The sequence below is a fragment of the Triturus cristatus genome, chromosome 3_2 (assembly GCF_964204655.1).
Source record: "Triturus cristatus chromosome 3_2, aTriCri1.1, whole genome shotgun sequence".
In the NCBI taxonomy this organism is placed as follows: Eukaryota; Metazoa; Chordata; class Amphibia; order Caudata; family Salamandridae; genus Triturus; species Triturus cristatus.
Genome location: NC_140584.1, coordinates 686,927,851 through 686,942,820, shown reverse-complemented (window position 1 = coordinate 686,942,820; position 14,970 = coordinate 686,927,851). Strand labels below are relative to the sequence as shown.

Sequence of the window (14,970 nt, the reverse complement as noted above, 5' to 3'; positions counted from 1 at the left end):
TTCATTCCAAGAAAAAAGCCAGCCATTGCAGAACTTTTCCTATTACTACTCTTTCAGACAGCCTGGTAAGCAGCACATCATGACTGATACCATCAAACACGACAGATAGGTCAAGTAGTACCAAACCAACCGGATGACCCTCGTCTGCCACCATACGTAGACCATCTAATGCAGCAACCAATGTTCTTTCCGTTCCATGGAACGGGCGAAACCCAAACTAAGTCCCATCTAGTAAGTTGTGTTCTTCCAGGAAGCGTATACTGTTGACATATTTTTCCAGACCTTGACTGGCAAAGGGCAGAAGAGATATAGGTCTAAAATTACGGAGTACTGCCGGATCGGCCAGTGTCTTTTTTCAATAAAGAGATCACTAGTGCCTTTTTCCACTCTAAAGGAACAGTGGCTGCCTGCAGGGACTGATTACAGATGGCAGCTAACTGTCCTGACACATAGGTTGGATAACAGTTTCCAGATTTTAGGGAGTAGAGGATCCAAAGGAGAGACAGATGAAATAGAGTTTGCACTGTTAAAAAATTCACTTTCTGATAGATCTAAGTCATCTAGGGTGACATAGTATCTACCTTAGAAGAAGACAGGTTAGTATCCCTTGCCAGAACAGAGGTACATGAGGGGTTTGAGTCAAAAGAGAAAGCTGTCAAAATGTCTTCAAACTTATTCTCGAAATAGATTGCTAGGTCATCGCATAATGATTGAGAGGTAGTAGCTTGATGTTGAGCACAGAGTGGGTTAGCTAGGTTATGGGTGATAGAAATAATGGTTTGGGCAGGGTTGGAAGCCTGTATAATTTCATTTGCATATTCTGTTTTGAAGGTTTTGATTTGTTTCTTGTACTTTCTAAGTGCCTTCTTATAGTCTGATCTTGAGCCCATGGCAAAGCTTGAGCGCCACATTCTTTCGCATTTCTTACAATGGATTCTGGCAGCTCGCAGATCATCGTTATACCAAAGCATCAAAGGGTGGTGACTTGGAGGTCTTTTTTAAGGGTAATGTGATAGCTAGAGCTCTTGTAAGCCAGGCTTTGTAATTATCATATTCTTCTGAAACCAACATGGTGCAGGTAGGAGGGGGAGAATGTATAAGATGCCCCCTAATTCCTCTCCCGATAGTTTAAATCAAGGCTGTGTAGAACCTAGGGGCACTTTTTCCTTGATCAATCCCCTGAATTAAATGTTTTCACATGGTTGAAAATAAAATGTAATTAATGAGTGATCAGTCCAAACTAGAGAACATACCTCGATTAAGTTAATCAGGCCATGAGTGGAAAAAATGTGATCCAAAGCGTGTCTATGGAGTTGTGTGGGGCCCGTGACCAATTGATGGAGGTCTATAGCTGCTAATGAGAAGATACCAAAATGTTGGAAGTTACTGCCCATATACTAAAGTCCCCAAATACAAAGAAAGATGCATGAGACATATTAAGAGATGACACAACATCAGCAAAGGCTTGTACAAAGTCTGTGCAAGGCCCTGGAGGGCGATAATAAACTCATCTGCCCACCGAGCAGGAAGCTGAAATGCTCATGGAGAGCCCCTATAATTCAGCCTTGTCAAAGTCCTTCTGTTGTAAAGGTTTTAGTTTGAGATGAGATTTATACATGATAGTTAATCCTGCCCCTCTCCGTAGAGGTAGCAGAAGGTGTACAATCCTGTAGCCTTCCGGGCAGGCTTTCCCCAAATCAAATTGAAGTCAGATGACGTCCTGGTCTCAGTGATAAAGAGCATGCTGAAGCCAGAGGTAGAGATTAAAAGGTGTATTTCTACAGCGTGCTTCACCAGTGAGCGCGTATTAAAAAGCACGCATTTCAATGCCGTGTCTGACAAAACCGTCGGTAACAGACTTCATGCAATGGGAGGGATCGCAAATGTTTTAATGTTTATATAATTTACATTTGGCCTGCTTAGAACGTTCTTATGGGAGGAGCAAAAATTCAAGTATTCAGACCTGATTTTGAAGAGCTGGTTTTTCGTGTAAGTAATACCAGGCGCAGTCACTTGTCAAGGGGGCTACATGGGCAGCATGGCTGGTGTTGTGCGAAGCCAGTGCACAGACGGGATTGCATTTGGTGTGGCACACCAACAGCGAGTCTGCACTGCAGGTATACTTAAATGCTGCAACATCAGAAAAGATTTGAAGCGCAGAACCAAAATAGCGTCTTAGATTGGGGAGATGGGAAATAGGAAAAATGGAGTTTGCACTGTACAAACAGTGAAAGCAATTGGGAGAAAAAATACACAGAACTCACTACAAGGTTATAAATTAGCAGGATATATTTGCTTTTAGATTTTTAAAACATCTACTCCCCCCTCCTAAAAACCAATTGGTCTTTAAGGCTATAGTGGCCATTAATCGCCATGTCTGGCTTTTAATAGTCATGTCTGAAATGTTTCTCTCTTGGGTCTTTTACAAGTACAACAATATTGACTTTTTCAGCACTAAACTCCTTGTCAAATCAAGATTTTCACCAACACCCCTTATTTTGCACACTCTGGCACAGCACACAAGATGACAAAAGGTTACCAGAAAGTCATCAATTGGTCCTAGGATTTCATCAGCATTTAGCAGATATGAAGATTATGACTGTGAACTGAATGAAACGAGTGACATCCACGTTGGAAACCTCATTGGGTTCCAACTTCTTCCACTTGACAGCTCTGAATAGAAACGCGTCTGAAATCCGGCAATTCTCCCCATTCTTGGCTGGTTCAGGGTTTATACATGATCAAACAGGAAGCACAACAGGGATGAGATCGCTCGCAAGGTCTTATCTTTAAATATGCAACTCCCAATCAGCATGCACATGCACAGATGTGATGACATTTGACAGGGTATTGATTCTTGAATGAAAGTGTCAGGCTTCAGAGAATCCAATGCTGTAACCATTAATACATCCGAGGTCATGAGCCATCAGACTCTTACTGCCTACTGAGCTGGCTCTTTCATAGCTGGGACCTCTTCACCCCAGCCCTTCTCTGCATTAACCTTGCAGTAAGACTTTCCACAGCACACAGTGATACTGGCCTCTTCTGTTATTAGTTGTGGGATAAGACCATAAAAGTGATGTTTCTTATGACAGTTCAGCATGTTAATTACCGCACCTCTCACACCCATGCACAATGTCCTTCCCCCTTAACCGGAGACTTATGCACATTGACAAATAGTTAGGTTGGTAATAGTAATTTCCACACAGACTATGTTCTCTTCTGCAGTTATGACAATTTGTGTGGTCAGTGGCGGCTCCTTCGTTGAGACGGAAGAGCGCCACCCGACTGTTTAAAAATAAAAATAAAATGATAAGAACGTATCGTTTTATTTTTCCTATTGGAGGCAGTGGCGGGGCAAAGCTGGCACGAGCAGGAGGAGAGTGGTTTTAAGTCCATACGTGCACATGACTGTTTGGCCGGCCCTCTTGGAAAGGGGAGAAGTGTGGCTCAATGGTGGAGAAGTGTGGCTCAATGACTAGAGCGGCAGACCCTGATGCAGAGGTCTAGCCCGGGACCAGGGTTCAATTACCCGCCTCGGCGGGTCTTGGGCTCAAAAATTCCACGGACCTGATAATTCTCGCCTCGGTGCCTATTCCAATCATGGAGTCCCACTCTGCAACTCTGGGCAATAGCTTGCTTAATCTCCACAACGGCCCCCACAACGCTAAGGATGCCTGGCCTCCACCTTGGGGGTACCCAGGAGTGGACGCCTCACAGGGAAAGCCAGGATGGGTTCCACAGCGGTATTCGTACAAGCGCCTTGAGACCATTGCGGGTGAGTAGTGCGCTATACAAGTATCAAATTTACATTTTTTTGGGCTGGCCAAACAGTCATGCGCACTTTGCATCTTCCCCACCAGGCTGCATTACACAGCCTGATGAGGAACATGCAAAACCTCCCAGTCCTTGTCTGAATGCCAAACCACGGCGCTCAGACCAATCACAATGCTGCATTGCAGCATTGTGATTGGCTCAGTGAAGCCTGGGAGCCCGGGTGCACCCGCTAGCAGCCGGGACTGGAGACCCGAAGAAGTAAGGTGATGGAGGAGAGGCAGCAGCCAGCCAGTCGCACAGGTAAGTTCTTTTTTTTTCCTCTCGATCGACCTCCTCACCCCTTCCGGTAACAGGCGCAACTGTGTATGGTCTCACTCAGACTTATGCTATTTCGTCCCATTAGACCCCCAAAGACAACCCAGTCAGTCCTAGACTCTGAATAAGTGTACCCCTCTTTCTACATCTCAATGCAGCCCATGTTTCTTGGAACAAACATACCGAGAAATTGTTTATATACTCCAGGCAATGGCTTAATCTTCAGTAGCTGCCAAGGTTTCAGATTGCTTATGTGTGACATTTTCATAATTTCACTGTAACTATGAGTGACATTCAATGACTATAAAAGACACTTTCTCGTGAGAAAAATCAAGCAATAAAGACAAGAGAAACATAAATATCAGAAATTACACACATTTGAGCAACGAGAAACTCTAGGAAGATCTTAAAACTGCTGCAGACCGCCAGAAATGGAAGGGCACTGTGGGACCCTACTGTACCAAACACATTGCTGTCAAGTTTTCAGACTGTGGCATTTCCATGGTTTCAGTGCGCTCATGAGTGACATTCAACTGCAAATGTGACACAGAGTGACACGTCTTGCGAGTAATGTTGTGGTCAAAGGCCTGGTCCAGTGATCACTGGTCACAAGAAGTGACTTCTGGGCACGCCCTACACCCAAAGGACATATTGTGAAGGGCATCGTCCTGGCAAAAAACAAAGGGATGACAAGAGTGTTGGCGAAATAGGAGCACTAAAGAAGCCTGGGATATGCATGCAAAACCTACAAAAATGCATCTAAAGTGATGAATAAAAATATTATGTTTACGTGTAACATTTGAAGTGAACAAGCAAACAACTCATATTTAGAAGAGTACTGTTAATACCGTGAAAAGAGAGAGCAATTTGCACAAATACCCCGAATGACGTCAAAAATATGAGACAAAGTCGGGAAACACAAAGACCGAGATTAATCATCTTTAATTCAGCACTAACTGACCTCCAAGCACAAATTGCTTTAAGAAGAAAAGCTGAAACATACGGTTTTAACAGCTTCGAGTGATCAGTTTCTGACGCACGTTTCAATTTTGAAACAGCCTCTAATTGCACCACTTGACCGTGCTTTCACCCTCCATCCTCTGTCCTCCCACATCTATAATAACTGCGCAACCTTTATTTTTTACTGTTAGTATCTTTATTACATTGCATGAAAAAGGCGTACTGATTATAAAGTAAAATGTGTACAATGTACAGCCGGGGATCTAAGTAATTTTAAGTACAGATTTTGGAGCCAAATTAAACCACGGTTGAAATAAGCATGATGGCAAATGCAGAATAGCGCAACAGCTAGGGCAGGGCCGCTACAAGCACAGCGTGGCAAGTGCTGGACATGGTCACTGCTTGTGGGTAATCGCCAAGTGACTACGAGCGAGTATTCACGAATTATTTATACTGTCGGCCGTGCCCGGCCCTCCGGTTGTGCGGTGGTTACAATGTGTAGCAGAGGCCAGAGGCGTACCTAGAGCTTGTGGCGCCCGGGGCTATCCCTCAGATTGCCGCCCCTGGGGAGGGGGCGTTGCTGGGGAAAAAGGACAGCGAGCACTTGAAAGAGGTCTGAGAGACACGTAGTATTGCCGCTAATAGTTACCTCGATCATGCAAGTTACATGCACATACATGACACGGTCCAAGGCTACACAGTTGAATACACCGGTGACTGGCAGTGACTGGCAGTACAAAAGAGAACACACAGACTGCATGATCTATCTGGGGACTCAGAAAAACTGTATGTGACATCCATCTGTGAGCTGCGTGAATAATTACCTGGTAATCCCCTCAGCACAATGCAAACATGCACATACATGACACTGTTCAGGGATCCATCATCTACAGCTGACATTAAATGACCATTCATTATGGTCCCCCATTAAAGCAGTGCACTTTGTGATCTGCCTGGTACATGTTCTTTGCAGCAGGCACATTAACCCTCTGTGCTACCTTTCCAGGAGTCAACCCTTCCACTAGACAAAACTCCGATCTCTCTCTAGGAAGAACATTAATCACCGAAGTTATCATGACATTTTTATTGTTTCTGAAACTTGCTGGAGGCCAGGAAGGAGGCAGCAAGTTATTTTTAAACCATAATATACTTGAAAACACTACGCACCCACCCGAAACAGGTACCCAGTGCGGTCACACCGTTCGCATCGCCCTAACCTGCTCAAGGTTCATGTGACCTCAGTGACAGAGTCACAGAGACTGGATCACTGTTGCTCTAGGGTGTGCTGCTTCGTAGGCCTGCCCGCAAGACTGGAGATGAACTTCAGTATGGATTGTGGTGGACAGGCCGTCAAGGTTAACCCACAATTGACACCACTAGGGTACACCTGTTTGTGCTAAGACATCAAGCCATCTAAGGTCTAGTGGGGCCTTCTAAGGTCTAGCATGGGAATATGCTCCCTCAGTAGAGTGGTCTGGTGGACTGGTCATGAAGGCTGAACCCGGTTCCCCAGTTCCAAATTCGACAGCTCTGGCCATAGTGCCATATCCTCTCCCCCACTGAACACCATACATCCCCACTGAGAGAAACTCGCCCTGCCTTCAGCTCTAACCTAATTGTGCACGCTATAAACACTTGGATGTGGCTCAATTCAAATTATGCACTTGATAAGAGTAATATGCTGCCTAAAAAAAAAGTAAAAGCAACCACTCATAGGGAATGCAAGATTAAGTAAAGCATGTGAAATTTAAGCAGAAACAACATGGTTACCTTAACGATCTCTCACTCACTATTCAGAAATCAGCGAGTGGTTTTACCCGAAAAGTTAAGGACATGACTAGAGGGCCCTGAAGGGAACCGTTTCAATGTCCATTGCTTATATCCTTACAAAACGTATGCAGTATAGTTTAAAAAGACCACATCCATAAACACAGAGCCATGGTACACATTGTGTTTTCCAATCCACCCATCAACCAGGTATTGCAGTACCTCCAGGAATGGTACACTTTCCCACCTGGGAACAACAATGCTGTTCAAAGAAAGACGAGAAAACAAATATAGCACTTCACTGGCAAACTCTGTAAAGTGATGCTGATGTATTTGGATGTAAATAAAACCAATCTGGCCACTTTGCAACCACTCTGTCTTGCTTTATTTAGTTATGTATTTATTTTTCATATTTAAAACCTTCTATTTCTCTCAATCCCGCTGCACTTTGGAATAGAAAAATGTCAGAAAAAGGGCATTTCTCGCAAGAGTGTTTTTCTTTTTTGGATCCATTTCACAGGGAAGCAACTAAATGAAAGAAGGAAAGAAAGGTTGTGAACCGTTTCTTCAAGTCACGGTTTTCAGTAAGTGAGGAGCAAGACAAAAGAGAGGGAATAATAGGAAGAGTGGGGGGGGACAGCTGCCAGCACAAAAAAGAAGAGGAAATTGCCCAAGTCCTATTCCTTCTCTGCCCGTCCCCGAAATCAAGCGGAGCCTTATCTGAATGCCTTTGGCCTACCCCAAAATAGTGCCGCCTGGGGCGGACCGCCCCCACCGCCCCACCCTAGCTACGCCACTGACAGGGAAGCAACTAAATGAAAGAAGGAAAGAAAGGTTGTGAACCGTTTCTACAAGTCACGGTTTTCAGTAAGTGAGGAGCAAGACAGAAAGAGGGAATAATAGGAAGAGAGGGGGGGGGGACAGCTGCCAGCACAAAAAAGAAGAGGACATTGCCCGAGTCCTATTCCTTCTCTGCCCATCCCCGAACGTCCACGAAAGCAAGCGGAGCCTCATCTGAATGCCTTTGTCCTCCCCCAAAATAGTGCCGCCTGGGGCGGACCGCCCCCACCGCCCCACCCTAGCTACGCCACTGGCAAAGGCTGGATGGCACTCTACAGCCCTCCTATCTTACTTTTGTAAACAACAGTTGTTTAGTCATAGTACTGAGATATAACCCACATGGTCTTTCAGGCTCTGGCTGGGTGCGGTATTGGGCCGTAGTCCATGCTTCTGGCTGTGACCACTGACTCCTTAACTCATGGTTTGTCCATGACCTATGCCAACTTAGATGGTGGGCATTTGGTCACCTGCACTAACTCCAGTTCAGCAGATACTGCATCCATGCAAGTCCATCTCAGGCTCGTAGGCATCACCCACTATTTCCCGGCTGTTATCCTGCTTATTTTCCACAGATCTGACCCTCTTGAACCAGGATACGTTTCTTGACCCTGCGGAAAGACCTCATTTTACGGTTACCATTCTTCCATGGACGTTGGTGACCTCCCACCGTTACTTCTCGAATGAGGTGTACAATTTCAATCCTGGGGGTCGATCCTTCACGATTACTTTATCTCCGACTGCTTTGCCAGAGGCGACAGCCCTGTGGTCTTTGCTGGCTCTACCGTTCATGGCTTGTCGCTTCTCCTGGGTGGTTTGAATGTCTATGACAGCCGTACTTCAGCTGGGCCCTGCTGGGATGATATCCTGAGCACACCATTCATTCAGCAGGTCAATGGGAACACACCCTGAGCTCGTCTCACAGGCACCACAGGTGGCTTATTGTCTCTTGGTCCTCCGCAGTGAGGGCTGTTCGCTCTATCTAGAAAATGTTGCCAATGAAGTCTAAAGAGTGCTTCCTTTGCTTTTGAGATGCTTGTGTACTTTTTGGTGGCTTCTCAAATCCTTCTCTAGAGATAGAGCCTTTGGGCAGTGTCATGGATTAACATGCTTACAAACTAATCAGCACCTTTAGCCTCCTCCAGGTCTCTGTTACCAATCATTGTTGTTGGGGGTGTCTGGACAGGTAGTCTGCGGGGTTGCGGTCTCCCAGCCGGTACACAACCACGAATGAGTATGGTTGAAGATATACAGCCCTTTGCTCAGTGCATGGTGGTCCATTCCTGGTGGTTCCAATAACGAAGGGAACAAGCGGCTTGTGGTTGGTTACCACCCAAAACTCCTGCCCACAGAGATCCAGGTGGAAATGCCAGCATGCACAGCATGCTAAATTTTGGCATACCTTGTCTCGGTATCTGTGAGGGCCCTGCTGGCGTAGGCGATGGGAACCCAGGATCCTTCTGGTTTTTCTTGCAGCAAAACTGATCCCAGGCCTCCCAGCTCGCATCCACAACAAGCTCTGATTTGAGCCTAGGATTGAAGCACTCCATTGTTGTATCTTCCATGAGCATCTCCTTCACCATTCTGAACGCTCGGTAAGCTTTGCTGTTCCACTCCCAGGGGCAGTCGCATTTGTTTAGGGCCAAAAGAGGTTCATATAGGGTGGGCAGGTTGAGAATTAACAGCCCACAATACGTGGCTATCCCCAGGAAGCTTCTCACCTCCAATGTATTGCAGGTGACAGCTGCCATTCGTATGGCATCCACTTTCTTCGGGTCGACCTGCTAGCCCTCACTCGTGAAATAGTATCCGAAAAATTCAACAGCATTCGTGTAGGAGGAGCATTTCTGCTTGAGCAGGGTCTATCCACAGTTAGCTAGTCTGTTCAGTATGGCCTTTGACCTTACGTGGTGATCCTCCAAGGTGTCAGAGTAGATCAGGGGCACAACCCCCATTGGACTCAAAGGGCTTCAGCCCTCCCCGTCGTGTGCGGCAGCCCGGGATGAGACAGCTTCCCGGGCACACACACAGCCACACCCGAGCACTTCACAGGTCTTTAAAAGACCATTTGCATGTTAATGAGGCCTCGCTGTTGTTTCACCCCTTCTAAGAGCCCCTGCAGCTCCACTCTGCCTATTGCTTAAAGATTCAGCCCCCCCCCCCGAAAACTTTTCTTAGGCCGCCCCGAAATTTGGCTCTAGTTGCGCCTCTGGAGTAGATCAGGATGTGGTCACTCATATTCAGCACGCCGACTAACCTGGACAGACGTCCTGAAAAATGTCTGCAGCAGATTAAATACCCAAGTGGAGGCATCTGTATCTGTGGCGGTCCACATGAGTCGAGAAAGTGGTCATGTATCTGCTCGCTTCGTTAAGCTCAATCATGTGGTAGCCTGCGTCAAGATCTAGCTTTGAAAAACCAACAGGCTCCGTTGAGATCTGCCAATATTTCATCTATAGTGGGAGTGATGTGATTTTCAGGGCATATTGATTTGTTTGGGAGCTTCATGTCCACACATAGCCTTATGGCTCCTGGCTGCTTAGGGGCTTTCATGAGGGGTGATACCCATGGGGTAGGTCACATCACTTTTCTGATCACCCCTAGCTGTTCCAAATTGTCCAGTTCCTTTTCCACTAGAGGGCACAGGTGGAATGGTACCCTGCTGTGCCTTACAGCCACGAGTTTGATGACCTTGTCTATGCAGAGCTTTATCTTTTGCTGTGTAGTATAACAGTGGTACCCCTAATAACGTTTCCTATATCAGGTTCTACAAAACAATTGTGTGAAGAAAATATAGGAAACTGGATCTAAAGTGGACTAATTGATTAGAGACACATGTAATAACCCAAGGACCAATACCATTTAAAAATACATTTTTGATTTTTTAATTTTATTATATATATATATATATATATATATATATATATATATATATATATATATATAATGTATTCTTAATTCCTTATCATGGAATTAAGAATACATTATTAGATGAATTAGACTGTAAATGTACAAATCAATGCATAAAGAATTGTATCAAAGGACATTTATCCTAATGCGAAGAATGATATACAGTCTTCAAATACATGTACAAAGTTGCTGATCTTTCTTATCTTATCTATATATAATAAAATTAAAAAATCAAAAATGTATTTTTAAATGGTATTGGTCCTTGGGTTATTACATGTGTCTCTAATCAATTAGTCCACTTTAGATCAAGTCTCCTATATTTTCTTCACACTTTATCTTTTGGCCTTTTAGACACCCCAGACTGCGAAACACCTGTGAGAACTCTTCCAGGATGCTCTTTGCATGCGATTCATGAACTGGCTGTGCAAAGAAAACCCAGACCAGATCCTACACTGTATGGCATCCGAGGAGTGTGCCTGTGTCCCTTTCCATCACATGGAATCTGGCGTGCATTGTCTTTCCTTCACTTTCTTTTCACCTCTACCACACATTTCGGGGGCAGGGGTTCCATTCCCCCCACCTGTGTAGATTCTGGCTTTGGTGGGTGCCAGCTTTAGTTTTGGCCAGAGCTTGTTGAACTAGTTATTGTCTATGACATTTACAGATGTGCCAGTGTCGAAAAGGGCAGTGTTCTGAGAGCCCCTCGCCCCAAACTCGTACCTTGCACATCAGTGGGGGTCTTCTGCGGAGCATCTCTCTCCTTCGAAGGACTTTTGAAAACTGTGTCGGCGTCGTCTTTGGGGAGACCCACGAAGTCCAGTGACTGTGCTGAATACCCCACTTCATCTTTGTCTAGGGAAAGCTGTTTGAGAGTGGGACACCCTCGCCCTTGTTACCCAGGCTTGTGTACGGTACACCACTGTGGCACACTTTTGCAAAGTGGTTCTTGCAACCACATTTCGAGCAAGACCTTCTTTGCGCTGGGTACATGCAGTGCGGTGTGTCAGTCCGCAGTTGCTGCATCCCCTTTTAGGTTGTTTGGGAGATGGTGGAATGGCCGGGAGGGGTGCCTTTGCAGCGCATCAACTGGTTCTTCTTTGACCTTTACTGCCCTTGTTGCGGTCAACAGAGCAGAGCCCCTTGCCAGTGGCACTTCCATGTCCTCAGCCCTGCTGTCTGCCAGTTCGTGGACCTCACTAGTATCTGTATGTTGTTGAGGGGGACGCCTGGCTAGTGAAGTATGAGTTAACATAAGGTAGATGATCAGTAACCTTGGATCAGTTGGGCTCTGATTTAGTCAGGTTGATCGATCCCAGTGCAGGTGCCTCCTAGTTTGCGGAAGAGTGCATAAAACACATCCATCGATTTGTCGTCTGTTTGGCGCGCCTGGTATAGTTTAAACCTTTCGTAGTCAGAATTAAGTTGGGTGTCGAAGTGCCTGCTGAGGGCTGTAACTAGAGCGTCAAAGTCGTTGTCTCCTCCAGCATTGGGAAGGTGTTCAAACAGGTCGTACAACTTGCGTTGCCAATGAGGAGTATCATGAACCTTTTCCCTGCCCCATCAGTCTCTCGTGTGTTGTGAAAAAAGTGTTGGAGGCACCCAATCCATTGGCGTCAGCGTGGGTGATCATCACAGGGTCTAGCAGTTGGCTGAATGGCGGTAGTGCTGTGACTGATGCCTGCACACACCAGAGGGAAGGTGCACAGCATCTCGCTGCTGGTCTGATATTTCCTTGGGCTATGTGCACTCCTTGTGCTGTCTTTTTTGCACCACTTCCTCCGGGTAATGCAACGTTGGGGCCATCGTCGGAAGTTGCGTAGAAATACAAAGTGCGCACAGTTTAATTGGGAGTGCAGTCATGTTCTGAGAGGCCTGCAGTGACTGGGGAGACACTGCACGTGGCGTATGGCGCTGCACCTCACCAGCGCTGTGCTGGTATCTTTTGGTCTATCTCCCTTTTTCCTTTCTGTTTGTTTTGAAATGACACTTTTCTAATTCAGTTGATGCCCCTGAAAGTCCGTTATCAATCCATTTTTTCCCCCCACTTCTTGTTTTTTTTTTATACACGTCTTCCCCTTCAGGCTGCCAGGGGCAGACAATGAGAGCACAGTTCATGGGGACTACTGCACCCCTGACACACGTGCAGTGCTGGCTAATGTGTGTGACCTCCGGGGCTCTCAGCGAGCCACGTGCACTGCAGGCAGGGATGCCGCACACAGCCAGACCACAAGCTGGCACTGCTTCACTACAGTGTTCAGGCCTTGTTGATCTAGCCGCTCACTCAGTGATACATGAGCAGGTGTGGCAGAAAGGGGAATACGTTGCGGACACAGTTGGGCCCTAGCTGCACCCCACATGCCTGCAGGCAGGGTGCCTCAGCCGTACAATGGTGGACAGTCACTGTGTGAAGGACTGCTTGCAGGATTGCCCATCTGTACCTCAAGGCATGCAGCTAATCCAACTGGAAGACACAGATGACCCCAGCAAGTAGGGTAAGACCAGCCTCGTCGTCAGTGTAGAATGGCGCAACAGCTAGGGCAGGGCCGCTACAGGCATGTCCAACAGCGCGGCAAGTACTTGACACTACTTGTGGGTAACCGCCGACTGACCACAAGCGAACACTCAACATTTATTTATACCTTCGGGCCATGCCCGGGCCTCATGTTGTGTGGTGGTTACAATGTATAGTAGAAGCCAAATTGCTCGACAACAAACAATAAATTAGAATCAAAACGTGCTTAGAGTTTATTTGGGATCAAAGTTAAACATTGTTGAATAGAATAACCTGAATTCAAAGCCATTTCTTTACAGTCCCATTTGTATATATTTACACTCACCCCTTTTAGTGGTGCAAAGTTTTTTTGAAAGATTAATTAAGGCTGGAGATCAACAAGCAATGAACTGAACATAATATATCACAAGCTTTCACGTTCATGAGCACTCCATAGTTTATTCAACATAACGTTTAATTTAACCCTGTGGAGCATTAATATTCTATTTTTCTGAAAGAAAGTCACTCACTAACACAAGGGTACAAAGCACAGATTTCAGTGCTGTGCTACACTTACCAATAACTTTTTGAGCCAAGTTGATTGCTTCTTTAACTGTGTTGCCTTCAGTGACTGAATCAACAATGCCCAGTTTCAGTGCTATGGAAGCAGGAACAATTTTTCCTGCAAGAAAAAAATTCGAACAAAACGTAACTAAACAATTAGAAGGCCATCAGTGATGAACAATTTCCGGTTTAAGAAACATTACACTCTTAAAAAGGTAAACATGTGTTGGATCTGATCATAAAACAGGCTTAACTGGCACCATTTCTGGTCCTTGGCCTTAAGTACAGCAGTGCTTGTGGCAAAAACATTTTACTACCGTATAATAACTACAAACCATACAAACCCCAAAACCATACTCACCCTCAGCCTCCCACACAGAACTCTTATCACACAACACCTCAAGGAGATTCACTGGCTCCATATACACAGAGTTCATTTCAAACTCTTCACACTGATGAACAACTTAGGTCCCACCTACCTGAACAGCTACATCTCCTTCCACCAACCACCTCTGTTCTATAGGACTCTGACTTGCACACATTCTACGTATATATAGAACCAGATCAAGAGGACCAGTGTTCTCTTACATTGCACCTAAAGCATTGGAATGATCTCCGACTCTACATCAGTGCCAAAGTTGTTTATCAGTGTGAGGAGTTTGAAATGAGCTCTGTGTATATGGAGCTAGTGAATCGCCTTAAGGTGTTGTGTGATAGGAGTTCTGTGTGGGACGCCGAGGATGAGCATGGTTTCCTGCTTTTGTATGGTTTGTAGTATTTTAGTGAGTTGCTTGGTGATCCCGCTGAAGAGGGTGTTCCCGAAGTCCAACTTGATAGTGACTAGGATGTGAGTGACTTTCTCTGGTGTTGCTTGGAAGTCTTTTCAAGATTTTCAGGGTAGCGTTGATTTGTGCGGGTGTGAAAGGCGGGTCTGAGGTCAGCTAGCCATCATTTAGAATCCCATGGCAATGTGTTCTTGCCAAAGATCACTACTTCGGTCTTGTTGGTTTTGAGCTGAGACAGTTCTATCAGTTAAGACGGAGCGGAGAGCAGGTCTTTGGATGCCAATCTTTGAGGAGGATGGGGTGTAAGACCATGTCAAATGCTGCAGAGAGGTCCAGAAGAATAAGCATAGTTTGGAGGGAGAGATGGAGAGATCAGCTGGGATGTATTTTTTTTTTTTTTTTTACTAACATCGCATGCAAGATTGTCATTTCGTGATGTGAAGAAGCAGTCATATTGTATAGCTAGTTTACATTAGCAGTGGTGGTCCAAATTAGAGTTCTCCGTTAGCCTGCGATATGTGGTCAATCTCGTCAGTTATTCCGTGCTTGTTTCGTATGTGATGG

At 45.6% G+C, this 14,970-nt stretch overlaps 1 protein-coding gene across 2 annotated transcripts in view; it reads right to left on the bottom strand.

Moving 5' to 3' along the window:
* The window catches only part of LOC146857972 (peroxisomal bifunctional enzyme-like), a 357,734-nt gene that overhangs the window by 165,722 nt on the left and 177,042 nt on the right, over nt 1-14,970 (bottom strand). For both annotated transcript variants that reach the window (XM_085648736.1, XM_085648735.1), the window contains one exon: nt 13,635-13,739. In XM_085648736.1, the coding sequence (XP_085504862.1) occupies nt 13,635-13,739 (105 nt within the window). The remainder of the gene's footprint in view (nt 1-13,634; nt 13,740-14,970) is intronic.